The following is a 27,179-nucleotide window of genomic DNA, read 5'->3' as shown; positions in this document are numbered from 1 at the left end:
TAAGAAGAGATCATGAAATTGAATAGAGAGAGAGAGAAGACTCTCCTCTTCCAAACCTCCAGTTAGCTAGCACTTCTGGGATATAGAGAGACAAGATTCTCCTCTTCCAAACCTCCAGTTAGCTAGCGCTTCTGGGATAGAGAGAGACAAGATTCTCCTCTTCCAAACCTCCAGTTAGCTAGCGCTTCTGGGATATAGAGAGACAAGATTCTCCTCTTCCAAACCTCCAGTTAGCTAGCGCTTCTGGGATAGAGAGAGACAAGATTCTCCTCTTCCAAACCTCCAGTTAGCTAGCACTTCTGGGATATAGAGAGACAAGATTCTCCTCTTCCAAACCTCCAGTTAGCTAGCGCTTCTGGGATAGAGAGAGACAAGATTCTCCTCTTCCAAACCTCCAGTTAGCTAGCGCTTCTGGGATATAGAGAGACAAGATTCTCCTCTTCCAAACCTCCAGTTAGCTAGCGCTTCTGGGATAGAGAGAGACAAGATTCTCCTCTTCCAAACCTCCAGTTAGCTAGCGCTTCTGGGATATAGAGAGACAAGATTCTCCTCTTCCAAACCTCCAGTTAGCTAGCGCTTCTGGGATAGAGAGAGACAAGATTCTCCTCTTCCAAACCTCCAGTTAGCTAGCACTTCTGGGATATAGAGAGACAAGATTCTCCTCTTCCAAACCTCCAGTTAGCTAGCGCTTCTGGGATAGAGAGAGACAAGATTCTCCTCTTCCAAACCTCCAGTTAGCTAGCGCTTCTGGGATATCGAGAGACAAGATTCTCCTCTTCCAAACCTCCAGTTAGCTAGCGCTTCTGGGATAGAGAGAGACAAGATTCTCCTCTTCCAAACCTCCAGTTAGCTAGCGCTTCTGGGATATAGAGAGACAAGATTCTCCTCTTCCAAACCTCCAGTTAGCTAGCACTTCTGGGATAGAGAGAGACAAGATTCTCCTCTTCCAAACCCCCAGTTAGCTAGCGCTTCTGGGATAGAGTCAGACAAGATTCTCCTCTTCCAAACCTCCAGTTAGCTAGCGCTTCTGGGATATAGAGAGACAAGATTCTCCTCTTCCAAACCTCCAGTTAGCTAGCGCTTCTGGGATAGAGAGAGACAAGATTCTCCTCTTTCAAACCTCCAGTTAGCTAGCGCTTCAGGGATAAAGAGAGACAAAATTCTCCTATTCCAAGCCTCCAGTTAGCTAGCGCTTCTGGGATAGAGAGAGACAAGATTCTCCTCTTCCAAACCCCCAGTTAGCTAGCGCGTCTGGGATATAGAGAGACATGATTCTCCTCTTCCAAACCTCCAGTTAGCTAGCGCTTCTGGGATATAGAGAGACAAGATTCTCCTCTTCCAAACCTCCAGTTAGCTAGCGCTTCTGGGATAGAGAGAGACAAGATTCTCCTCTTCCAAACCTCCAGTTAGCTAGCGCTTCTGGGATATAGAGAGACAAGATTATCCTCTTCCAAACCTCCAGTTAGCTAGCACTTCTGGGATAGAGAGAGACAAGATTATCCTCTTCCAAACCCCCAGTTAGCTAGCGCTTCTGGGATAGAGTCAGACAAGATTCTCCTCTTCCAAACCCCCAGTTAGCTAGCGCTTCTGGGATATAGAGAGACAAGATTCTCCTCTTCCAAACCTCCAGTTAGCTAGCGCTTATGGGATAGAGAGAGACAAGATTCTCCTCTTTCAAACCTCCAGTTAGCTAGCGCTTCAGGGATAAAGAGAGACAAAATTATGCTATTCCAAACCTCCAGTTAGCTAGCGCTTCTGGGATAGAGAGAGACAAGATTCTCCTCTTCCAAACCCCCAGTTAGCTAGCGCTTCTGGGATATAGAGAGACAAGATTCTCCTCTTCCAAACCTCCAGTTAGCTAGCGCTTCTGGGATAGAGAGAGACAAGATTCTCCTCTTCCAAACCTCCAGTTAGCTAGCACTTCTGGGATATAGAGAGACAAGATTCTCCTCTTCCAAACCTCCAGTTAGCTAGCGCTTCTGGGATAGAGAGAGACAAGATTCTCCTCTTCCAAACCTCCAGTTAGCTAGCGCTTCTGGGATAGAGAGAGACAAGATTCTCCTCTTCCAAACCTCCAGTTAGCTAGCGCTTCTGGGATATAGAGAGACAAGATTCTTCTCTTCCAAACCTCCAGTTAGCTAGCACTTCTGGGATAGAGAGAGACAAGATTCTCCTCTTCCAAACCCCCAGTTAGCTAGCGCTTCTGGGATAGAGTCAGACAAGATTCTCCTCTTCCAAACCCCCAGTTAGCTAGCGCTTCTGGGATATAGAGAGACAAGATTCTCCTCTTCCAAACCTCCAGTTAGCTAGCACTTCTGGGATAGAGAGAGACAAGATTCTCCTCTTTCAAACCTCCAGTTAGCTAGCGCTTCAGGGATAAAGAGAGACAAGATTCTCCTCTTCCAAACCTCCAGTTAGCTAGCGCTTCTGGGATAGAGAGAGACAAGATTCTCCTCTTCCAAACCCCCAGTTAGCTAGTGCTTCTGGGATATAGAGAGACAAGATTCTCCTCTTCCAAACCTCCAGTTAGCTAGCGCTTCTGGGATAGAGAGAGACAAGATTCTCCTCTTCCAAACCTCCAGTTAGCTAGCACTTCTGGGATATAGAGAGACAAGATTATCCTCTTCCAAACCTCCAGTTAGCTAGCGCTTCTGGGATAGAGAGAGACAAGATTCTCCTCTTCCAAACCTCCACTTAGCTAGCGCTTCTGGGATATAGAGAGACAAGATTCTCCTCTTCCAAACCTCCAGTTAGCTAGCGCTTCTGGGATAGAGAGAGACAAGATTCTCCTCTTTCAAACCTCCAGTTAGCTAGCGCTTCAGGGATAAAGAGAGACAAGATTCTCCTCTTCCAAACCTCCAGTTAGCTAGCGCTTCTGGGATAGAGAGAGACAAGATTCTCCTCTTCCAAACCTCCAGTTAGCTAGCACTTCTGGGATATAGAGAGACAAGATTCTCCTCTTCCAAACCTCCAGTTAGCTAGCGCTTCTGGGATAGAGAGAGACAAGATTCTCCTCTTCCAAACCTCCACTTAGCTAGCGCTTCTGGGATATAGAGAGACAAGATTCTCCTCTTCCAAACCTCCAGTTAGCTAGCGCTTCTGGGATAGAGAGAGACAAGATTCTCCTCTTCCAAACCTCCAGTTAGCTAGCGCTTCTGGGATATAGAGAGACAAGATTCTCCTCTTCCAACCCCCCAGTTAGCTAGCGCTTCTGGGATATAGAGAGACAAGATTCTCCTCTTCCAAACCTCCAGTTAGCTAGCGCTTCTGGGATAGAGAGAGACAAGATTCTCCTCTTTCAAACCTCCAGTTAGCTAGCGCTTCAGGGATAAAGAGAGACAAGATTCTCCTCTTCCAAACTTCCAGTTAGCTAGCGCTTCTGGGATAGAGTGAGACAATATTCTCCTCTTCCAAACCTCCAGTTAGCTAGTGCTTCTGGGATTTCAGTCAGAATAATAATAGAACATGTGTTGCAGCTCAATATATTGAGCCCCTTGCTAAAAATAAACACAGCTCACACACTGACACTTATCAACATCGGGCCGATTAAACCGGTCAATAAAGCAGGAGTGGAAGAGGACTTATTGCACAGGCAGCCTTGTATCAAACCAGAGTGGGTTTCAGCAACAGACAGCATCTCCAAGGCCCCATCTCTCACCTTGTCCTATTGATTTAATAAATAAGTATTTGGTTAGGAAGACTATTACTGTGCATTCTCTGATTACTGTTAGTGGCTAAATATGCTACCCGACACCACTCATTTTACATTTTAGTCATTTAGCAGACGCTCTTATCCAGAGCGACTTACAGTTAGTGAGTGCATACATTTTTCATACTGGCCCCCCGTGGGAATCAAACCCACAACCCTGGCATTGCAAACGCCATGCGCTACCAACTGAGCTACTCCAAGTCTACTCTACTTATAATAATAATATGCCATTTAGCAGACGCTTTTATCCAAAGCAACTTACAGTCATGCATGCATACATTTTTGTGTATGGGTGGTCCCGGGGATCGAACCCACTACCTTGGCGTTACAAGCGCCGTGCTCTACCAGCTGAGCTACAGAGGACCACTACTTAAGGGGACATTTTTAAATGTATAAACTCTTCACCCTTTCCCAGTCCCACTACACCCTGTGAAGCCTGTCAGTGAGTGTATCCTACCAACCAACTCCAGACCAACTACCAACTCCTAAGTGCACACTTCATACTCCAGAGTGGGCTGTACCCTTGGCCAGTCAACACTTGAGAGCACAATCCTCACGCTAGAGTGTACAGTGCTCCCACTCCCCACATTCACAAAAACACACTGTCCATTCTAATGTGATGAGAGGCATTTGATCCCTTTCGTTTTATGCGAAGGGACATGGCAGTGACGGCACTCAACTTGACATTAACACAAAGAATCTGCCCACAGCTATAGGTGTGGTGATACTGCACATTGTTTAGTATTCATTTCCCTTCCACCCTCTCACTTTTATGTACGGTTTTTCCTCCTTGTGGTGTGTGGCAAGATCAAGGAGCCAGCTGGGCCTATGACTTTTCCTGGGTTTACTCTCAAGACAAACTTCATAAACGTCTTTCTTTGATATCCTCTTTGGCAGGGTTCCCCAATAGGTGGCCCGCGGGCCAAATTCAGGTTATTTTATTTGGCCACCCATGTTTTCTGAAAGTGATTTTAATTTAGGAATATATTTAGGAATAAATATTCCCACTCATAAATAAAGAGGTATAGGTGATTGTATCCCAATGTAATCAAGGTTTGAAATGATTCTGTTTTTGTGAAATACTATACAGTATCTGTTTGGGATTTTTGTGGTCATTTTGCAGTGATTAATTAAGATCTGGTTCTAGTCTCACCTCGTTCTCCTTCATTAACTAAGATCTGGTTCTAGTCTCACCTCGTTCTCCTTGATTAATTAAGATCTGGTTCTAGTCTCACCTCGTTCTCCTTGATGAATTATGATCTGGTTCTAGTCTCACCTCGTTCTCCTTGATGAATTATGATCTGGTTCTAGTCTCACCTCGTTCTCCTTGATTAATTAAGATCTGGTTCTAGTTTCACCTCGTTCTCTTTGATTAATTAAGATCAGGTTCTAGTCTCACCTCGTACTCCTTGATTAATTAAGATCTGGTTCTAGTCTCACCTCGTTCTCCTTGATCTCGTACTTGGTGGCTTGTTTTCCCTGGCTCTTCCTCCGCAGCTTCTTCAGGTCCGTCTGAGAGCGCTCCAGAGAGTCCTGCTTTATTTTGTGCTCTGACTGGTACCGCTTGAATGTGGCCTGGATGAGAGATACAGAGGATAAGATAAGTTCGATGGAGAGGACTTTTACTGAATGCAAGGAGAGGGGATATTGAGGAGGGGAGAGAGGATATTGAGGCGGGGATAGGGGATATTGAGGAGGGGATAGGAGACCATGTTTAAGTGTGTACTCACACACCTGCATACAGTGCCTTCGGAAAGTACTCAGACCCCTTTACTTTTTTCACATTTTGTTAGGTTACAGCCTTATTCTAAAATTGATAGTTTTTTTTCTCTCATCAATCTTCACACAATACCGCATAATGAGAAAGCAAAAACAGGATTTTAGAAATGTTTGCTAATTTATAAATAAAAACAACTGAAATATCACATTTACACAAGTATTCAGACCCTTCACTCAGTACTTTGTTGAAGCACCTTTGGCAGCGATTACAGCCTTGAGTCTTCTTGGGTATGACACTACAAGCTTGGCACACCTGTATTTGTGGAGTTTCTCCCATTCTTCTCTGCAGATCCTCTCAATCTGTCAGGTTGGATGGGGAGCGTTGCTGCACAGCTATTTTCAGGTCTTTCCAGAGATGTTTGATCGGGTTCAAGTCTTGGCTCTGGCTGGGCCACTCAAGGACATTCAGAGACTTGTCCCGAAGCCACTCCTGCGTTGTCTTGGCTGTGTGCTTTGGGTCGTTGTCCTGTTGGAAGGTGAACCTTCTCCCCAGTCTGAGGTCCTGAGCTCTCTGGAGCAGGTTTTCATCAAGGATCTCTCTGTACTTTGCTCCATTCATCTTTGCCTCGATCCTGACTAGTCTCCCAGTCCCTGCCGCTGAAAAACGTCCCCACAGCTTGATGCTGCCACCACCATGCTTCACCGTAGGAATAGTGCCAGGTTTCCTCCAGACGTGACGCTTGGCATTCTGGCCAAAGAGTTCAATCGTGGTTTCATCAGACCAGATAATCTTGTTTCTCATGGTCTGAGAGTCTTTAGGTCCCTTTTGGCAAACTCCAAGTGGGCTGCCATGTGCCTTTTACTGAAGAGTGGCTTCCGTCTGGCCACTCTACCATAAAGGCCTGATTGGTGGCGTGCTGCAGAGATGGTTGTCCTTCTGGAAGGTTCTCCCATCTCCACAGAGGAACTTTGGAGCTCTGTCAGAGTGACCATCGGGTTCTTGGTCACCTCCCTGACCAAGGCCCTTCTCCCCCAATTGCTCAGTTTGGCCGGGCGGCCAGCTCTAGGAAGAGTCTTGGTGGTTCCAAACTTCTTCCATTTAAGAATGATGGAGGACACTGTGTTCTTGGGGACCTTCAATGCTGCAGACATTTTCTGGTACCCTTCCCCAGATCTGTGCCTCGACACAATCCTGTCTCAGAGCTCCACGGACAATTCCTTCGACCTCATGGATTGGTTTTTGCTCTGACACGCACTGTCAACTGTGGGACCTTTATATAGACAGGTGTGTGCCTTTCCAAATCATGTCCAATCAATTGAATTTACAACAGGTGGACTCCAATGAAGTTGTAGAAACATCTCAAGGATGATCAATGGAAACAGGATGCACCTGAGCTCAATACTTATGTAAATAAGGTATTTCTGTTTTGTATTTCTAATACATTTGCAAAACTTTCTAAAAACCTGTTTTCACTTTGTCATTATGGGGTATTGTGTGTAAATTGCTGAGGATTCTTTTTTATTTAATCCATTTTAGAATAAGGCTGTAATGTAACAAAATGTGGAAAAAGTCAAGGGGTCTGAATACTTTCCGAAGGCACTGTACGTAGACACCTACATACACACACACTCACACACTATTCGATTGTCCCTTGCCAAGGTCCTACAGTGGTTAATGTACTTACAGTCATATATTTGACATCCATCTCTGTTTTCCTCTCCAGCTCAGAAATTATTTGTTTGTGGAACTGCTTGAACTGAAAAGAAAAGAAACAATCTAGTTCAAGTCAAATATATAAAATAATATAAACGTTTGACAATAATAACCAAGATGGTGACATCAGGATAACAGTTGTGTGGCTGAGCCAGAGGAATGTAGCAGTGACATTGGCTTTCGCAGTGAGGGGAATTCCAACAACAGATCTGTCTTTTCTACCTATCCAAATAGTTCAACATTGACTACTTTCTCCTTCTTTCCCTCTTGCAGATACACGAACATCTCATTCCAAAATCATGGGCATTAATATGGAGTTGGTCCCCCCTTTGCTGCTATAACAGCATCCACTCTTCTGGAATGGATTTCCACTAGATATTGGAACATTTCTCCGGAGACATGCTTCCATTCAGCCACAAGAGCATTAGTGAGGTCAGACACTGATGTTGGCTGATTAGGCCTAGCTCGCAGTCACCATTCCAATTCATCCCAAAGGTGTTCGATGGGGTTGAGTTCAGGGCTCTGTGCAGGCCAGTCAAGTTCTTCCACACCAATCTTGATAAACCATTTCTGTATGGACCTCGCTTTGTGCACGGGGGCATTGTCATGCTGAAACAGGAAAGGGCCTTCCCAAACTGTTGCCACAAAGTTGGAAGCACAGAATCGTCTAGAATGTCAATGTATGCTGTAGCATTAAGATTTCCCTTCACTGGAACCTAGCCCGCACCATGAAAAACAGCCCCAGACCACTATTCCTCCTCCACCAAACTTTACAGTTGGCACTATGCATTCGGGCAGGTAGTGTTCTCCTGGCATCCGCCAAACCCAGATTTGTCAGTCGGTCTGCCAGATGGTGAAGCGTGATTCATCACTCCAGAGAATGCAATATCCATCATTCAAATCGTCTTAAATTCAGTTAAGTTTCAACGTTTATTCGCCACGTGCACAGGAGGCAACAGGTGTAAAAAAGTAGGCATACAGTGAAATTCTTACCTGGAGTGCTCTTTTGCAACAATGCAGTGATAATAATAATATAGATGATAATAGAAAATAGAATAAAAACACAGAAGAAGTACGATATAAGTTGAAGAAACACCAGAATGCACCTGTTTCAGTCTAGACTACCTGACTGAAGTATAGTATTGTAAATTAGACATTGTGAGTGATTGGAAATTATCCTGTCTAAGAGCTAGTTGTCTTGCTCTTGTCACCAGTGACACTAACCAGAGTCACTTGCCTTCCTACAGTATGCCAAGCCTCTCACCCCCTGGTCTCAACTAGAGACCGAACAGACCGAACAGACATGCCAAGAGAACACAAGATGAAAGAAATGGTCTAAAACAGGGATGGGCCCCCACCACCATCAAATTGAAAGCAAAACATTTTAGCACACCCTTCTTGACAGAAGAGAGAACATTTTTACGTTTTAGAGTTAATTCAGTGAAATTCTACACATTTTGCAATGTGGCAACAAGAGAAGATTTTGCAATTCTATAACTCATTTCATGCAATTCTACACATTTTGCCATGGGGCGGAGAGGAAAATGTGCTGTTTTACAGCTAATTTCCTGCAATTCTGTATTTTATAGCGTGGAGATAAATGTTTGCAGGTTTTAATATGATATGTGAGTGAGACTAGCAAAATCAACGGGGGCCCCCGGGCCGGTAATTAGACCATGATTACTAAGTTTACATAGCTAGCCGCTGGACTAATTAACCAATCTATAATTTTTTTTGCTGACATGGGCTAATTGAGTGACAATCAGTGACTGACATAACAAATGAAAAACTGCCTTATGGGGGGCTGGGAATTGATCGCAGGCTGCCAGTTGCCCATCCCTGGTCTAAAAGACAAAAAAAGTAGTAACAGTCTTGTGTCTAGGTGGCATTTCTCTCTAGGCTTTGTTGTGTTCTGGGCGTGTTTAGAGGATAAGGGAGGCCTGCTAATGACTAGTCACAGTGAGAAAGAGAGAGTTGGCATAGAGAGGACCTATGGATGTGGGTGGACATGAACACACAATGCAGGTCAAAGAGAATGGTAACCCTTGACTTCAGTCTGCCACTAAATTAGCAATTAGATGGTAAAATGGTAATTACATAACAAAAAAAGAATAATTGTCACGGTTTCGGCCGAGGCTGCTCCTCCTCCTTGTTCGGGCAGGCTTCGGCGGTCGTCCTCTCCGGAGTACTAGCTGCCACCGTTCTTTGTTTTCTATGTTTGATTGGTTTGGTCTGTTTAGTACACCTGTTCATGTTTAGTGTTGATTATGTGTCCTATAAGTTCTCGTGGTTTCTGTCTTGTGTTGTGTGTAATTGTTTTCCTGTCGCTTGGTGCAGTGCTGTTTGCTAGACTCTCTTTGTTTTACCGTCGCACTATTGTTCGAGCGCAGTTCGGTTTGGGAGTACTTTACGCACTGTGGCGTATGTTTCGCCTCCGGGTTGTTTGACCCGTGTTATCATTTTGGATTTTCTAGTAAAGTCTGGATTAACTGAGCTCCTGTGTCCTGCTATTGATTCGCACCACATCCGCATCAGAGTTTGTGACAATAATGACTATTTTACTAAAGAGAAGAAGTGACAGTAACATACGTTCTCCTCCAGCTCCAGGTGAACCTTCCTGTGCACCTCAGAGATCTCCATCAGAACCACACCTGTAGAAAACAGATCATACATCATACACAGGTAAGGGACATCTAGCCTGGGTGCCAGTCACAGTCCTGCTAGTCTATATCCGCTTTAGTTAACATGCTGTTGTCTTATTGGGCAAGGCCAGGATACATCAGTGTTGAATCAATGCAGAAACTGTAAGACAACCAGGCTAAGGGAAACTATTGCATCATAGATGCTGAGCACATCTATGACCCTTTTTCCTCACATTTATCCACAATATAGCAGGGGGTGTAAAGCCATAACACATACGTTTTTCCAGCAGCAGACTATGATCGATAATTTCAAAAGCCACACTGAAGTCTTACAAAACAGCCCCCACAATATTTTTATCATAACTTTATCTCAGCCAATCCTCAGTCATTTGTGAAAGTGCTTGTTGAATGTCCTTCCCTATAAGCGTGCTGAAAGTCTGTTGTCAATTTGTTTACTGTAAAATAGCATTGTATCTGGTGAAACACCATTTTTTACTAAGGGTTGGTAACAGGCTGATTGGTCGGCTATTTGAGCCAGTAAAGGGGGCTTTACTGCCGGTCAAAAGTTTTAGAACACCTACTCATTCAAGGGTTTTCTTTATTTTTACTATTTTCTACATGGTAGAATAATAGTGAAGATTTCAAAACTATGAATAAACACATATGGAATCATGTAGTAACCAAAAAAGTGTTAAACAAATCAAAATATATTTGATATTTGAGATTCTTCAAATAGCCACCATTTTTGCCTTGATGACAGCTTTGCACACTCTTATACCAAAATAGTTTTACCTGCAACCAAAAAGGGTTCTACCTGGACCCAAAATGGATTCCCCTATGGGGACAGCTGAAGAACCCTTTTGGAACCCTTTTTTCTAATAGTGTACCCAGTAAAGGATACATAGTATTGTTCATAATACTGTATAGATAGGTATACAGTTGAAGTCGGAAGTTTACATACACCTTAGCCAAATACATTTAAACTCAGTTTTTCACAATTCCTGACATTTAATCCAGTTAGGATCACCACTTTATTTTAAGAATGTGAAATGTCAGAATAATAGCAGAGAATGATTTATTTTGGCTTTTATTTCTTTCATCACATTCCCAGTGGGTCAGAAGTTTACATACACTCAATTAGTATTTGGTAGCATTGCCTTTAAATTGTTTAACTTGGGTCAAACGTTTCGGGTAGCCTTCCACATGCTTCTCACAATAAGTTGGGTGAATTTTGGCCCATTCCTCCTGACAGAGCTGGTGTAACTGAGTCAGGTTTGTAGGCCTCCTTGCTCGCATACGCTTTTTCAGTTCTGCCCACAAATTTTCTATAGGATTGAGGTCAGGGCTTTGTGATGGCCACTCCAATACCTTGACGTTGTTGTCCTTAAGCTATTTTGCCACAACTTTGGAAGTATGCTTGGGGTCATTGTCCATTTGGAAGACCCATTTGTGACCAAGCTTTAACTTCCTGACTGATGTCTTGAGATGTTGCTTCAAAATATCCACGTAATTTTCCTTCCTCATGATGCCATTTATTTGTGAAGTGCACCAGTCCCTCGTGCAGCAAAGCACCCCCACAGCATGATGCTGCCACCCCCGTGCTTCACGGTTGGGATGGTGTTCTTCGGCTTGCAAGCGTTCCCCTTTTTCCTCCAAACATAACAATGGTCATTATGGCCAAACAGTTCTATTTTTGTTTTATCAGACCAGAGGACATTTCTCCAAAAAGTACGATCTTTGTCACCATGTGCAGTTGCAAACCGTAGTCTGGCTTTTTTATGGCGGTTTTGGAGCATTGGCTTCTTCCGTGCTGAGCGGCCTTTCAGGTTATGTTGATATAGGACTCGTTATACTGTGGATATAGATACTTTTGTACCTGTTTCCTCCAGCATCTTCACAAGGTCCTTTGCTGTTGTTCTGGGATTGATTTGCACTTTTCGCACCAAAGTACATTCATCTCTAGGAGACAGAACGCATCTCCTTCCTGTGCGGTATGACGGCTGCATGGTCCCATGGTGTTTATACTTGCGTACTATTGTTTGTACAGATGAACGAGGTACCTTCAGGCGTTTGGAAATTGCTCCCTAGGATGAACCATTTTTTTCTCAGGTCTTGGCTGATTTCTTTTGATTTTCCCTGATGTCAAGAAAAGAGGCACTGAGTTTGAAGGTAGGCCTTGAAATACATCCACAGGTACACCTCCAATTGACTCAAATTATGTCAATTAGCCTATCAGAAGCTTCTAAAGCCACATCATTTTCTGGAATTTTCCAAGCTGTTTAAAGGCACAGTCAACTTAGTGTATGTAAACTTCTGACCCACTGGAATTGTGATACAGTGAATTATAAGCGAAATAATCTGTCTTTAAACAATTGTTGGAATAATTACTTGTGTCATGCACAAAGTAGATGTCCTAACCGACTTGCCACAACTATAGTTTGTTAACAAGAAATTTGTGTAGTGGTTGAAAAACGAGTTTTAATGACTCCAACCTAAGTGTATGTAAACTTCCGACTTCAACTGTATGTGTACATCTCCAAACACTGCTTCATCTACAATATAAGAATTAATAAAACTAGCCTTACATTCAGCGTAGTTACATCCACTATAATCAAAGACTTCACAGCTTGACTTTTTGTGTCTGTTCGTGGTGGGTCATTTGTGAAACCACCCCGTGTCAGATGTCTTCAGATAGTGTTACGTGGTGTCCATAGTCTAATTGTGATAATGTCTGTTTTTACAGTGACTTAATAACGACTTGGTCATTATTATAGAAACATCCTTATACCTCTGTGTTATAACCTCTGTGGTTTATGGTGGTGTTGATAGCACAGAAAACTATGCCCGACACCTTTCACATTGTTACCAGGTGATGTAGTTTATGAACGGTGTAGGCCTCTGGTAACAGTATACCTGCCGTTTCCTCATCAGAGTCTAATAGGGAAACATGGTGTTGAAAAACATAACTTTATAAGATGACGAATTACAATGGATTTCAACAGGTGATCTGTTCAGGTTATTAATACATACCGGTATTACTAACAGCATTGAAGTAAACTCAAACCTGTTAGGCCTACTGCTGCTAGGTAGCTCTCTCTGCTCTCCCCCTCCCCTCTGTCTGTCCTTGATTGCAGGAGTGAAGTCTGGTGTGCGGGAGTCAGGGTTCCAGCTGCAGCTCATTCACCATAATCACCTCAGCCTTTAAGACCCGGTCAAACTTGCCACTCATCGTCAGATCATAGTCAAGACGACCATATTATGGGAACCTGACTCCTGCCTCCGCTTCACTCCTGCCACCACCATCCTGCTCTCCACTACCGGACCTCCCTTTTGGACTCACCACGGACACTAGGACATTACGGTACCACACCTGCCCTGACCTGGATCTGTTACCCTCCCTGTAACCTGGACTTGCTCTTCCCCTATTATTGGAAACCTGGACTTATTGAACATTGTAAATAAACCTGTTAAACCTTCTCTGGCTTGGTGTACTTGTCTGCATTTGGGTTCTACTCCAGTTAAATCATGACAAAACCATTGTATCTATGGTTGACTGAGCTATGTGCATTTATGTTTTAGTAGACACTCTTATCCAGAGCAACTTACAGTAGCATTTTTATAGTATTTTTTCGCACTGGTCCCCCGTGCGAATCAAACCCACAACCCTGGCGTTACAAGCACCATGCTCTACCAACTGAGCCACACAGGATCTAATGCACAGCGACCAAAGCAGTGACATTTTAAGTTTTGAGATAGTAACGCTGTACTTTGAGATAGTCGTCACTCATAAAACAATAAGGATAAATCTTACAGGATCATGTCACAGCAAGAGTCTGACGCAAAATGGACAACACCTATCTGAGTCACGGCCGACGATATCGCAATCTTGAAGCCACACATTCCAAAGAAAGGTAGGGAGAGTGAGTGTTGTGATGTTGCCATGGTTGGAAGTCTTTGTCCTCTGATATTACATGGATATGAATCAGAGATCGGTGGCACTCAGCTCCAGGCCCATAGAGCTAACGTGCACACACGGCGTGCACACACACACCCACAGTAGACAGTGGATATAATAGACTAACTTAGGCATGGACAGTAATGTCCTATTGACAATCCCTATTGACAATCCTTCAGGCAACCCACCCATGGAGGGCATGAGTTTAGAGCCTCTGACTTTAGAAACGGGATAAAAAAGCAGATAAAACGTATTGACAATGACATAGGAAGAGACTACGAAATACCGAATTCCATAATTTGGCACTTGCTAAGCGATGTGTCACGAGATGGGTGAGGGAGAAATTTCCCAGAAGGATGTATCACATAATATGTTCTATATCAGTCTCTGTGTTGTATTGTACAGTACAGGCTTAGTGAACAAAAGAGACAGAATGCAATATGGAATTGTATTAAATAGTTTGGGGTATGTCCTTTGAAGATTAGGTTAATGGCATGGTTAAAAAAAATGCTGGAGAGAGCAAGTGTGTGGGGCAAGGGAGGGTGTGTGGGGTTAGGGAGGTCATGGGATTGTTTGGTGAGCGAAAGGAAAGGATCGGAAAGCCTGAGGCATCATGGGTGAATGAGCAGCCATTGGCCCTGGCTGTCTCCTGACTCCCTATCATTCTCCCTAGGAAGTGTTCACTTGCTCACTTGTCTTTATGAAGTGTGCACTCCCTCTCATAGATTTAAACATTTTGGATAGATTGGTGAAAGCATGGATTCCAAGGACAGCAGAAGTAAGGGTGCGGTGCACCCCCTAGTTTGCGCACTTTTAAAGTTAATGTAAATAACTGAAATCTAGACACTGACTATAGGCCTATAACCTCAAACATGTAGCGGAATATAATATTACCTCCTGCAGAATTAAGTATTTCATGCAGTAAAATCGTACACAAAATGTAAATTTGACTCAGAAACAGGAGTGGAGAAATATGATTTATTTAATTCAGCATCTCTTGAGAGAATGCGAACGCTAGGTTAGGGATCGCAATCCTTTTCAGTGATTGACACTGTTACATAGAAGCTGACAGTATTTCAACCACATAAATGCATCCAAGATTAACTGAAATCTTATCAGAAACATGTTTGATCATTTTCACAGCTTTTTGTTTCCTTAAAACTGGTGAAACTGATGTAATTTTGACATTTTGCATTTAAAGGATCTTGCATTTTCTCCCCGGCCCCTAAATGTCCTCGCTCCACAAGAAAGCAGAATGAAAGAGAAAACATTACTGATGTCAGATTATTGATGCATTCATTCTATTGATTTATTACATTAATCTGTTGAGCACTGCTTTAGGCAGGCAATAAGTTATGACAGAAGAGAAGCTGTATGTATCTTATTATAGACAAGTTGACTAACAAATAGCCAACCATTTAAATGCTCGAAATTAAAACCAGAAAAAATCTACATTGGGTCATTTAAAAAAAATCCCTGCACCCCCTGTGAAAGAATCGTTAATTCATGTCAGATCAGTGATCACCATTGGTGTAAAGTACTTAAGTAAAAATAATAGTACTGTACTTTACTATTTATATTTTGGACAACTTTTAATTTTACTTCACTACATTCCTAAAGAAAATAATGTACTCGTTACATTTTGAATACTTAGCAGGACAGGGAACTGGTCCAATTCACGCACTTATCAAGAGAAAATCGCTAGTCATCCCTACTGTATCTAATCTGGCGGACTCACTAAACACAAATGCTTCGTTTGTAAATTATGTCTGGGTGTTGGAGTGTGCCCATGGCTATCTGTAAATTTAAAAAACAAGAAAATCATTCCATCTGGTTTGCTTAATGATTTATACTTTTACTTTTGATACTTAAGTATATAGTCCCCTGTAGCTCAGTTGGTAGAGCATGGCACTTGCAACGCCAGGGTTGTGGGTTCGATTCCCACGGGGGGCCAGTATGGAAATGTATGCACTCACTAACTGTAAGTCGCTCTGGATAAGAGCGTCTGCTAAATGACTACATTTAACATTTTAGTCATTTAGCAGACGCTCTTATCCAGAGCGACTTACAGTTAGTGAGTGCATACATTTTTCAGTTAGGGTAATTGTTAACTCTAGGTAAAGATCGTCCATTGAACCTTATCTGACATACATTTTCACACGAATACTCTCGATTTATTGCATAGAATAGGCTATTGATAATGGAAGGTTTTTTCCAAATATTTTTTAACATTAGGCCTACTTTACATAAAAAATCTAGTTTTCACCATTTACAGAAAATGCCATGAAACATTAGGGAAAGTTTGTATTGCTATATTAAATAACAGCTATTACATGTGCCTGACCTATACCTCTATAGCCTACCACATTTAAACCAGCCTTAACTGATAGCCTCATTGGAAGATGAGGAAATGTAGCACTTTGTGAATGTATTTAAAAAGTTTAAATGAAAATAGAAAAGACGAAATAGTTAACCAAAAAATTATATTCAAATAGGCTATATAGACATGTTTAATTTGGTCATTATTACATTAAATACTATGACATAATACATATTAAAACATACAACTCTGGATATAGAAAATGTATCACAAATGATAATGATTAAGCGATTACCAACTTCTTACAAATAGCTGTTGCATTGTTAGTCATGTTATGTGAAGCAGATATTGAAATGAAGTCATCTTTTATCTTTGAAAAAACCTTTGTCTGTGCTGCTCTCTTTGATGGTGACTGTCAAAAAGTTTGTTGTCACATCTGTGACCACCACCTTCTCAACGTTATCCAGACGAGGCCTCCAAGACACCGCTGACTGCTCTCCAGAACTCCTCGATGCATGCGATTTGGCGACGACAATGGGCCTAGACTGTTGCATGGATGAAGAAGAGTCACTGGCTCCGTAGAAATGGTTTTTGGACACATGCTTCAGTTTGGGGTGTGGGATAGACATGCCCCCGGCGCATTCTAAAGTCCTGCGGCTCTGGTGATCGAGTCTAGCCTTATGGACGAGTCTACCGTCGTGGCTATGGGTGCCAGGATGGGACGCAGTCCCCACCCGTCTTTGCGCATCGTTTGATTTTGGCACAATGCTCATTCCCTCTTGAAACCTGCGCGTCAACTGGATGACACTTCTCTCAGATATTTCGCCTTTATGATGACAATGTCTGGACATTTTAGACAGACCGTATGGGGCCTGTTGCTCCTCTAACCGACTCCTCTTTGCGGGCTCCTCTGTTGGACAGCTGTCTGGCTCTATGTTGAATCGTAAACATAACTTGGGTTTAGATCCCCGTTTTTTAGGGATGTTGACAAATTCCTCAGCCATGAATGAGGGCGAAGGCGCAGGTCGCGGCCTTCTCCCTGGCTCTGGTGGTCTGACCCTCACGCTCTCTCCTCGGTTGACCGTGCTAGGGGGGAAGATTGTGGGCACGACAGCCCTTAGTCCCTCTCAAGCTCTCGGTGTAATCATAGGCTCTGGAACGGGGTATGAAACACGAATCTCCCTTGGCATTTCTCTTCTGCATTCATAAGTCTTTGCTGTGGCTTTCGCTTTGGCCTACAGCAGAAATGTCTCTGGCTTCGGTCCCCTCTTCTTAGGCCCAAATAACTCCCTTTCACGCTCCCTCTCTTCGAATGCAGCGAAGAGGCGCGCATCTAGAATGTTTTCCTCCAGTTCACAGGTGCTATATTTTTTAGACCAGCCATTCAATTTCACAAGGTATTCCATTCGACCTCTTCTTATGCGTCGTTTGATGATGGACTCGGCCGTGAAGACTCGCTCTCCAACAGCGGATAGCTCCATGTTTACTTCAACCTCGTTTATAGGCTATACAGTGAGGGAAAAAAGTATTTGATCCCCTGCTGATTTTGTACGTTTGCCCACTGACAAAGACATGATCAGTCTATAATTTTAATGGTAGGTTTATTTGAACAGTGAGAGACAGAATAACAACAAAAAAATCCAGAAAAACTCATGTCAAAAAAGTTACAAATTGATTTACATTTTAATGAGGGAAATAAGTATTTTACCCCTCTGCAAAACATGACTTAGTACTTGGTGGCAAAACCCTTGTTGGCAATCACAGAGGTCAGACGTTTCTTGTAGTTGGCCACCAGGTTTGCACACATCTCATGATGGATTCTGTCCTACTCCTCTTTGCAGATCTTCTCCAAGTCATTAAGGTTTCGAGGCTGACGTTTGGTAACTCGAACCTTCAGCTCCCTCCATAGATTTTCTATGGGTTAAGGTCTGGAGACTGGCTAGGCCACTCCAGGACCTTAATGTGCTTCTTCTTGAGCCACTCCTTTGTTGCCTTGGCCGTGTGTTTTGGGTCATTGTCATGCTGGAATACCCATCCACGACCCATTTTCAATGCCCTGGCTGAGGGAAGGAGGTTCTCACCCAAGATTTGACGGTACATGGCCCCGTCCATCGTCCCTTTGATGAGGTGAAGTTGTCCTGTCCCCTTAGCAGAAAAAAAGCATAATGCAAAGCATAATGTTTCCACCTCCATGTTTGACGGTGGGGATGGTGTTGTTGGGGTCATAAGCAGAATTCCTCCTCCTCCAAACATGGCGAGTTGATGCCAAAGAGCTCGATTTTGGTCTCATCTGACCACAACACTTTCACCCAGTTCTCCTCTGAATCATTCAGATGTTCATTGGCAAACTTCAGACGGGCCTGTATATGTGCTTTCTTGAGCAGGGGGACCTTGCGGGCGCTGCAGGATTTCAGTCCTTCACGGCGTAGTGTGTTACCAATTGTTTTCTTGGTGACTATGGTCCCAGCTGCCTTGAGATCATTGACAAGATCCTCCCGTGTAGTTCTGGGCTGATTCCTCACCGTTCTCATGATCATTGCAACTCCACGAGGTGAGATCTTGCATGGAGCCCCAGGCCGAGGGAGATTGATAGTTATTTTGTGTTTCTTCCATTTGCGAATAATCGCACCAACTGCTGTCACCTTCTCACCAAGCTGCTTGGCGATGGTCTTGTAGCCCATTCGAGCCTTGTGTAGGTCTACAATCTTGTCCCTGACATCCTTGGAGAGCTCTTTGGTCTTGGCCATGGTGGAGAGTTTGGAATCTGATTGATTGATTGCTTCTGTGGACAGGTGTCTTTTATACAGGTAACAAGCTGAGATTAGGAGCACTCCCTTTAAGAGTGACTACTTCATCTACTGCCCTCTCTGTTTAATTCCACACATCCCATAATATTTTAGCAATTACATTTACCTTTGATACTTAAGTATATTTAAAACCAAATACTTTTAGACAAGTAGTATTTTACTGGGTGACTTTCACTTGAGTCATTTTACATTTTAGTCATTTAGCAGACACTCTTATCCAGAGCGACTTACAGTTAGTGAGTGCATACATTTTCATACTGGTCCCCCGTGGGAATCGAACCCACAACCCTGGCGTTGCAGGCGCCATGCTCTACCAACTGAGCTACACTGAGCTAATTTTCTATTAACATAAATTTACTTTTACTCAAGTATGAAAATTTTGTACTTTTTCCACCACTGGTGTTCATTCCAAGGGAGGTAGAAAGAGAATAATCAATTTTCTAAGTATTCAAACAGGACCAAAGTGTCCATCCTGAGAACAACACATTCCTAGAGTTGGTGTGAGATGGAGAGAGAGAGGAGCAGGGTCATATTTCTGCCCACTTTGGGGAAAATGTTTGGGATCCCTGACACTCACACTGACGCCATGTCCTATGAGGGTTGATGAATTGTCTCCCACACAACTGATGGATGGACAGCAGAGCAGAGAAGTGGGATGCAACCTAAGCATTCCTATCAAACACCACCAACTCTCAGGTTAGAAATTCAACATAGCCTCAAAAAACACTATGTCACCTTCAGTAAAATCCATTCCGTTCAGAACCAAAAAGCTGTCACCAACTTACTGAACTCACTATTAGAATGAAAAAGCCAACGCACCTCCTACTGAGTTCCTCCTGTCCTCACTCAAATAAGAAATAGTCTACATTTCTGGACGCATTTACCATTTTTCTCAGTGACAGCTCGGGTTCAATATTTTTTAAACTATTTTGCTGGAGGTTTTGACAAAGAGCTTGTGAAGAAAAGGTGGAAGGGCGGGGAGCACACCATTCTTTCTTCAGTAACGTCTCAGGCCTTGATAACGTGCCTATTTATTGTGAAGGTGCCGTGGTACAGTAATGCGAGCCCATAGAGACCAGTGTTAGTGTTGTTATTCCCAATAGAGGAAATCAATGATTAGAAGCCAGCTAGTACTATGAATAGTAAACACATGATTTTACATTCTACAAGCACAACACTGATGGGGGCTAAATCATAAATTCCCTCACCAGAATGATAAATACATACTTAGCGCCTAGACTAGTTTTCCCTGGAAAAACGTATGTCCCTACACATACTATGAACCAGTTAGAGATACTTTATGATAGCTAGCCCTGAAGTAGTATTACATGTAAAGTACAGTGCCTTCAGAAAGTATTTTGTTGTGTTACAGCCTGAATTCAAAATGTATTAAATAAAAATGAAAATATGTTTTGAGAAATTATAAATATTTATTGAAAATGAAATATCTAATTTACATAAGTATTCACACCCCTGAGTCAATACTTTGAAGAAGCACCTTTGGCAGCGATTACAGCTGAGAGTCTTTCTGGGTAAGTCTCTAAGAGCTTTCCACACCTGGATTGTGCAACATTTGCCCATTATTCTTTTCAAAATTCTTCAGGCTCTGTCAAATTGGTTGTTGATCATTGCTAAACAACAATTTTCAGGTCTTGCCATAGATTTTCAAGTAGATTTAACTCAAAACTGTAACTCTGCCACTTAGGAACATTCACTGTCTTCTTGGTAAGCAACTCCAGTGTAGATTTGTCTGGTTTAAAGCAGACTGAACCAGGTTTTCCCTTAGGATGTTGCCTGTGCTTAGCTCCATTCTGCTTCTTTTTTATCCTGAAAAACTCCCCAGTCCTTAACGATTACAAGCATACGCATAACATGATGCAGCCACCACTATGCTTGAAAATATGGAGAGTGGTACTCAGTAATGTGTTGTGTTGGATTTGCCCCAAACATAACACTTTGTATTCAGGACAAAAAGTTAATTGCTTTGACAAATTTTTTTGCAGTATTACTTTAGTGCCTTGTTGCAAACAAGATGCATGTTTTGAAATATTTTTTATTCTGTACAGGCTTCCTTCTTTTTACTGTGTCAATTAGGTTAGTATTGTGGAGTAACTGCAATGTTGTTGATCCATCCTCAGTTTTCTCCTATCACAGCCATTAAACTCTGTAATTGTTTGAAAGTCACCATTGGCCTCAGGGTGAAATCCTTAAGCAGTTTCCTTCCTCTCTGGCAACTGAGTTAGGAAGGATCCCTGTATATTTGTAGTGACTGGGTGTATTGATACTCCATCAAAAGTGTAATTAATAACTTCACCATGCTCAAAGGGATTTTCAATGTCTGCTTTTTTTTGTACCCGTCTACCAATAGGTGCCCTTCTTTGCGAGGCATTGGAAAACCTCCCTGGTCTTTGTGGTTGAATCTGTGTTTGAAATTCACTACTTGACTGAGGGACCTTACAAATTATCTGTATGTGTGGGGTACAGAGATGAAGTAGTCATTCAAAAATCATGTTAAACACTATTATTGCACACAGAGTGAGTCCATGCAACTTATTATGTGACTTGTTAAGCCCATTTTTACTCCTGAACGTATTTAAGCTTGCCATAACAAAGGGGTTGAATACTTATTGACTCAAGACATTTCAGCTTTTCATTTTTAATTAATTTGTAAAAATTTATTAAAACATAATTCCATTTTGACATTATGGGATATTGTGTGTAGGCTACTGACACAAAATCACAATGTAATCAATTTTTAATTCAGGTTGTAACGCAACAAAATGTGGAAAAAGTCAAGGGGTGTGAATACTTTCTGAAGACACTGTATGTGCTCCCTTGTGATGAGAGATGGACAGTGTGTTTCTCACAACAATCAGGTCTTTCCATGACACTGAATGCCAGGAAGGAGACTGGCAGTCTGGGCTCCTTCACAGTTTCTTTCTGCCCCTGTTGTTTGCGGAGCCAGGTCATTCTACTGCTCTATTCCCTTGAGCCAAAATGGAGTCAATAGAGTCACTAATTAATTTGAGCTGGAACGGAGTCATGGAGTCATATCTCCTATTGAGTTGAGGGAGGATGGCGTGACACAAAAGTTAATGATAGGACTACATAAATAGATGTCAGATTTTCTGTTTAAAGTTATTTCCTTCAGATTTCACACATCTAAAACATCTGAAACCCCAGCAGTTTTCTTTGAAGTGAAAGCACTCAGGAATGTCTCTTAGGGGTTAGCAGTCGATAATGTCCTTATCAAAAAATGCCAAGTCACATTGTGATAAGCTGATTGTTCTCTTTGTTAACAACACCATTTACCTTTCTCAATGTCACAGCACCAATCAGGAAGTCACACAGGCCAGTCGTCAGGCAGAATGGAGCTAAAATATTGGGTAGATATTGTCCCTTATTGGTTATCTATTATTATTAGGGCCTTAAGTATTTATTGACTACATGGACAAACAAGGGAAAACTCTGAACCCTAGTTGTAGCCTATAAGTAGGGTCAGAGTTTCCCCTGGTCAGGTCATGTGGTCGAGAAAAACAGGATCCTACACTTATCATTGTACAAAGGCTATGGAACCAAACAGGCTGATTTTCTTTTGTTCATCCAAAAAGGATGTAAATACTGTACTTATCTATATGATGAAATACAGACTGAGGGATTGGTTTGAAACCTGAGATGACACAACATGAGATAACATGGGCTTCTGTGGGTAGTTAGTCGAGACATGGAGCCTCTACTGCTGTCCTATTACTACAGGGTATTTTGAAGCCATTCTACGTATATGCCACGTGCCAAACTCACTGACTGACGCAGAATCTGCTCTAGCACTCTATTTAGCTATTGAGTGAAATTCAATCCCATCACCGAAAACCCTTACAAAGCATCTATAAGAGGGAAAGTTACTCATAGCAATATGTTCATAGTTTATCAATGTTCATAGTTTATCAATATGAGATTCATTGTGATGTAAATTCAGAGAAAGAGGTCACTTTTGCAGTCACACTGAGACATTAGGTTTGGTCTACTGAGATCACACTGAGACATGAGGTTTGGTCTACTGAAGTCACACTGAGACATGAGGTTTGGTCTACTGAGGTCACACTGAGACATGAGGTTTGGTCTACTGAGATCACACTGAGACATGAGGTTTGGTCTACTGAGGTCACACTGAGACATGAGGTTTGGTCTACTGAGGTCACACTGAGACATGAGGTTTGGTCTACTGAGATCACACTGAGACATGAGGTTTGGTCTACTGAGGTCACACTGAGACATGAGGTTTGGTCTACTGAGGTCACACTGAGACATGAGGTTTGGTCTACTGAGGTCACACTGAGACATGAGGTTTGGTCTACTGAGGTCACACTGAGACATGAGGTTTGGTCTACTGAGGTCACACTGAGACATGAGGTTTGGTCTACTGAGGTCACACTGAGACATGAGGTTTGGTCTACTGAGGTCACACTGAGACATGACGTTTGGTCTACTGAGGTCACACTGAGACATGAGGTTTGGTTTACTGAGGTCACACTGAGACATGAGGTTTGGTCTACTGAGATCACACTGTCTTGTTTTAATAGTACATCTTGGAGCATCAACATTTTCAAGCATGAAAATGTTCCAAACAACAACAAAAATCAAACAAGGGGTCACACTCAAAATGTTATCCATCAAACTCAACAACTGCAGCAATTTCAGCCTCTATCTTGACAACAATACAAGCTTTACTCTGGCCCCTGTGAGGGGAAGAAAAGAGAAGGGTAGCAGATGGAGGGATAGATAGATGGAAGGAGGGAGGGAGGGATGTGATGGTGGGAATAGTGTCCTCCTCTGTCAGTCTGTTTGTTCAGTTTGTTTGCTGCCCTGCTCTGTGTAACGCGTGAGAGAATTCACACCGTCTTGCTGACTGTGGCCAGTCTCGCTGACTGAGGCCAGTCTCGCTGACTGTGGCCAGTCTCGCTGACTGTGGCCAGTCTCGCTGACTGTGGCCAGTCTGAGCAGCAGAGGAGCAAACACAGAAATAGAATAGGAACAGCTCCAGACAGAATTAGAATTCATAAAATGGACATTCCCCATTCTAAACCAATGTTCCGGACATATTTGGTGTTCCAGTTTGGAATGTTATATTCAGTTGGCTGGAAAAACAAACTGATCTGCTACCAGGCTAAGAATGTTCTATAGCACTACAGAATAGACAACATTATCATGAAAAATACATTATATTTGACCCTTTTCTGTGGATAACAGCCACTATAAGGATAATGTATGTGTGACATGAACACAGATTAAGCCATTTGTTGTCCCTTTCCACCCAGCAGTCCATCATGGAGGCTGGTGACAAACATAAGAAGCTACTTAATGGATCATAAAAACCTGGGAAAATGGGTAATCTCAATGTCTCCAGCAGTACTTTAACAGGGAATAACAACCTGTGTCTAGGACTAATGACAGATGCATTACTCTGTGTGTGTGTGTGTGAACCTACCTAATTCTCTGGAGACAGGGGACACGGAAGCAGTCTCTCCTATCTTTGACACAGCATCAAAGTACACCTTCCCAGCAAGAGTCATCACTGTGAGAAGACAAACAAACACAATCATATGAATGGATCTCCACAATCTCTACAAGATACCATATATTATGTGAGAGATCTAATTCAATTTTGTCCAAATATCGGGACAATAAATCACATTTTGTTCATATAACCCTTGTTTATAACAACATTTGTCACAAAGTGAGAGTAACCAGTAACCTCTTCACAGAGTCTCTTGACTAAATCCCAAAACACTCACACTTATCTTTTCCTACTAGCACTGACTTTTCTGATAACTTACTACGACTGTTTTCTCACCTAGCTACCTTAAGATAAATGAACTAACTGTGATATGTGGTTGTCTCACCTAGCTATCTTATTAAGATGAATGAACTAATTGTGATATGTGGTTGTCTCCCCTAGCTACCTTAAGATGAATGAACTAACTGTGATATGTGGTTGTCTCACCTAGCTATCTTAAGATGAATGAACTAACTGTGATATCTGGTTGTCTCACCTAGCTATCGTAAGATGAATGAACTAACTGTGATATCTGGTTGTCTCACCTAGCTACCTTAAGGTGAATGAACTAACTGTGAGATGTGGTTGTCTCCCCTTGCTATCATAATATGAATGCACTATGTGTAAGTCGCTCTGGATAAGAGCATCTGCTAAATGACTAAAATGTCCAAATGTAACCGGGCCTAGATCCCCAAAGATCAAGCAGCAGCACAGTGGCAACTGGCAAGGATCAACTCCCTAGAAGGAAGAAACCTTAAGAGGAACCAGACTCATCCTCATCTGGCTGTACTGTGTAGAAAACATCAACATGTTCTTACCGGCTACAGATTTCTCATAGTTCTTCCCCAGATTGACCAGGTTCCTCAAACCTGGGTTTAACTGCTCCATTACATTCTGCAAGAGAGAGGGGGCAGTGAGTGTAACTATTCTGAGAGAGAGGGGGCAGTGAGTGTAACTATTCTGAGAGAGAGGGGGCAGTGAGTGTAACTATTCTGAACATATAAAAACAAAACAAAAAAACAAAAAAATTATACCAATGTCCAGTGGGAAAACTGACTTTTAATAAACAATGGCCAATTATCTTGTTGTGGAGTGGATACACAGACATTTCTAATAAACAAGTTCAAATAAAGGATTGTCTCAATGTCATCATAAATAAAGGTGTAAATGTTTATGTGTTCATTCTATAAATAAGTCCAAGCTGAAATAAAACATTTTAATAATTAACATGATCCTTCACACTTAACAACTTTGTGGGAGTGAAGTTGTACACACAGTTTTTGCAGCAACAGGGCAGACTGAACCAAACCCAATCCCCCTCGTATTCAAATGGCCCACAATAAAATGTTGTTTAGGACTGGAGTCCCTGTTTCAATTCCCCAGGCACACCCTCAACAGAACAATTAACTGCCAGGTATGCATTAGGCCTACTCGCACCGTGCCAGAGAGAGAGAGAGAGAGAGAAAGAGAGAGAGAGCGAGTGAGAGAGAGAGAGCAAGAAAAATGAAAAAAAGAGAGAAGCAGGTTTCTCTTCAGTTGAAACTGTGGCACGTCATAAACAATGTAGAATTAATGTTGCTGACACTTTCGACTTCACCTGCAGAGTACATAACAGGTGGGGTTTGCTGGGGCATGTGATAAGCTTGACGCAAGTACACCAAATGGCCTTATAATTGATTAACTAACAAGAAGATATGGATTACTGGACATATTTTAAGTTGACAAATCTTTTGCTTTTTCAGTTATTTGGAGAGGCCTATTTCACTGCCCTTTTTCGCTCTCACGGGCGAGTCACACGTGTACGCGTGCTCTCACGATACGCACTGTGCACGTTTATGGCCATATTATGGAATGGGTTCATGTATCTCCTATAGTAATAACTGGTTGTGCCCTAAAACTGAAGCCAATTGGAGCCTACAGCTATTGCCAAAGGCGACGATGGACATTGGCCAACTGGAAACCCTGTTGTTATAAAGTCAAGGTGAAGGTGGAGAAATGGGGAGCTACGATGAGAACATAGCCTAACAAAAAGCCTGCTTACCTTGTATGTACTTTCGGTCAGTTTATTCACATTGTCATGATCCCTAGACATGTTGGCAGTTATTTCTCTTTCTCTACAAGATAGAACAACAAAAAACAACCAAACCAAGCCAAAAACCAAAGTCAATCACTCGAAGTCTGTATAATTCCTTTCAAATCCAAGGGTGGGCTGTTTAGTTGTTCCAGGAGTAGTTTACGCTTGATGGCATCCGGCATTTGTCACACCTTGCATGTACACGGAGAACAGAAGCGCAACTGTACGCCGGTGGCCAAACAAACCGGAATCAACCGCTGCGCTGCCTGAAGCGAGACTGTCAAACTTCACTGTGTGTCCGCGGAGCGGGAGGCAGAAACCGTGGTATCCGAGACGTCACGACTTTAGTCAAACCATACAATTAGGAATGAGAACTTTCTCACTGACCAAGATGGCTCCCATTTAGTCTCATTCTGGAATTTTGAGGGATTATGATGACATAGTCCCTCTAGTAATTTAATAGGATCTCTAAGAGTCAAGCGCTTTCGGTGCTGTGCTTTTAGGTAGACATCAACTCGGAATTGGCAATAGGGGTTGGGCGCTCACTATGGCTCACTCTCCCGGGGCGGTTCTTGTTATTGCATTCGGATTAATTTAAATCACAATAGGCTTACTTTAAAATCAATTCACTCCCCCATTTGGCAATCGACATCAGTCTCATGTAAACACCTTATAGGGCTAATTA

At 42.5% G+C, this 27,179-nt stretch overlaps 2 protein-coding genes across 2 annotated transcripts in view; both read right to left on the bottom strand.

The window, feature by feature from the left end:
- The window catches only part of LOC121577065 (brain-specific angiogenesis inhibitor 1-associated protein 2-like protein 1), a 50,683-nt gene extending 23,692 nt beyond the window's left edge, over positions 1-26,991 (bottom strand). The window contains exons 1-6 of the mRNA XM_041890811.2: positions 26,462-26,991; positions 25,239-25,314; positions 24,352-24,438; positions 9,732-9,793; positions 7,114-7,185; positions 5,150-5,284 (exon numbers count right to left, since the gene is read on the bottom strand). Coding sequence (XP_041746745.1) covers positions 5,150-5,284; positions 7,114-7,185; positions 9,732-9,793; positions 24,352-24,438; positions 25,239-25,314; positions 26,462-26,512 — 483 coding nt within the window. The 5' untranslated portion in view covers positions 26,513-26,991. The remainder of the gene's footprint in view (positions 1-5,149; positions 5,285-7,113; positions 7,186-9,731; positions 9,794-24,351; positions 24,439-25,238; positions 25,315-26,461) is intronic.
- Positions 16,349-17,557, bottom strand: LOC121577070 (chromobox protein homolog 8-like). Its single transcript, XM_045224943.1, has 2 exons — positions 17,377-17,557; positions 16,349-16,575 (listed from the first exon to the last, which is right to left on the bottom strand). Exons 1-2 carry the CDS (start codon positions 17,538-17,540, stop codon positions 16,419-16,421), a joined length of 321 nt encoding a protein of 106 aa, XP_045080878.1. The 5' UTR covers positions 17,541-17,557; the 3' UTR covers positions 16,349-16,418.
- Positions 26,992-27,179: the final 188 nt, after the last annotated feature.

This window comes from Coregonus clupeaformis, chromosome 1 (genome assembly GCF_020615455.1).
Source record: "Coregonus clupeaformis isolate EN_2021a chromosome 1, ASM2061545v1, whole genome shotgun sequence".
In the NCBI taxonomy this organism is placed as follows: Eukaryota; Metazoa; Chordata; class Actinopteri; order Salmoniformes; family Salmonidae; genus Coregonus; species Coregonus clupeaformis.
This window is presented reverse-complemented; position numbering and strand designations above follow the sequence as displayed.

Excerpts from the sequence above, each read along its gene's own strand:
- LOC121577070 (XM_045224943.1), bottom strand. The coding sequence starts at position 17,540 with ATGGAGCTATCCGCTGTTGGAGAGCGAGTCTTCACGGCCGAGTCCATC. Across the intron at positions 16,576-17,376 it reads CTAGATGCGCGCCTCTTCGC|TGCATCGAGGAGTTCTGGAG; the intron begins TGCATTCGAAGA and ends CGCCAAATCGCA.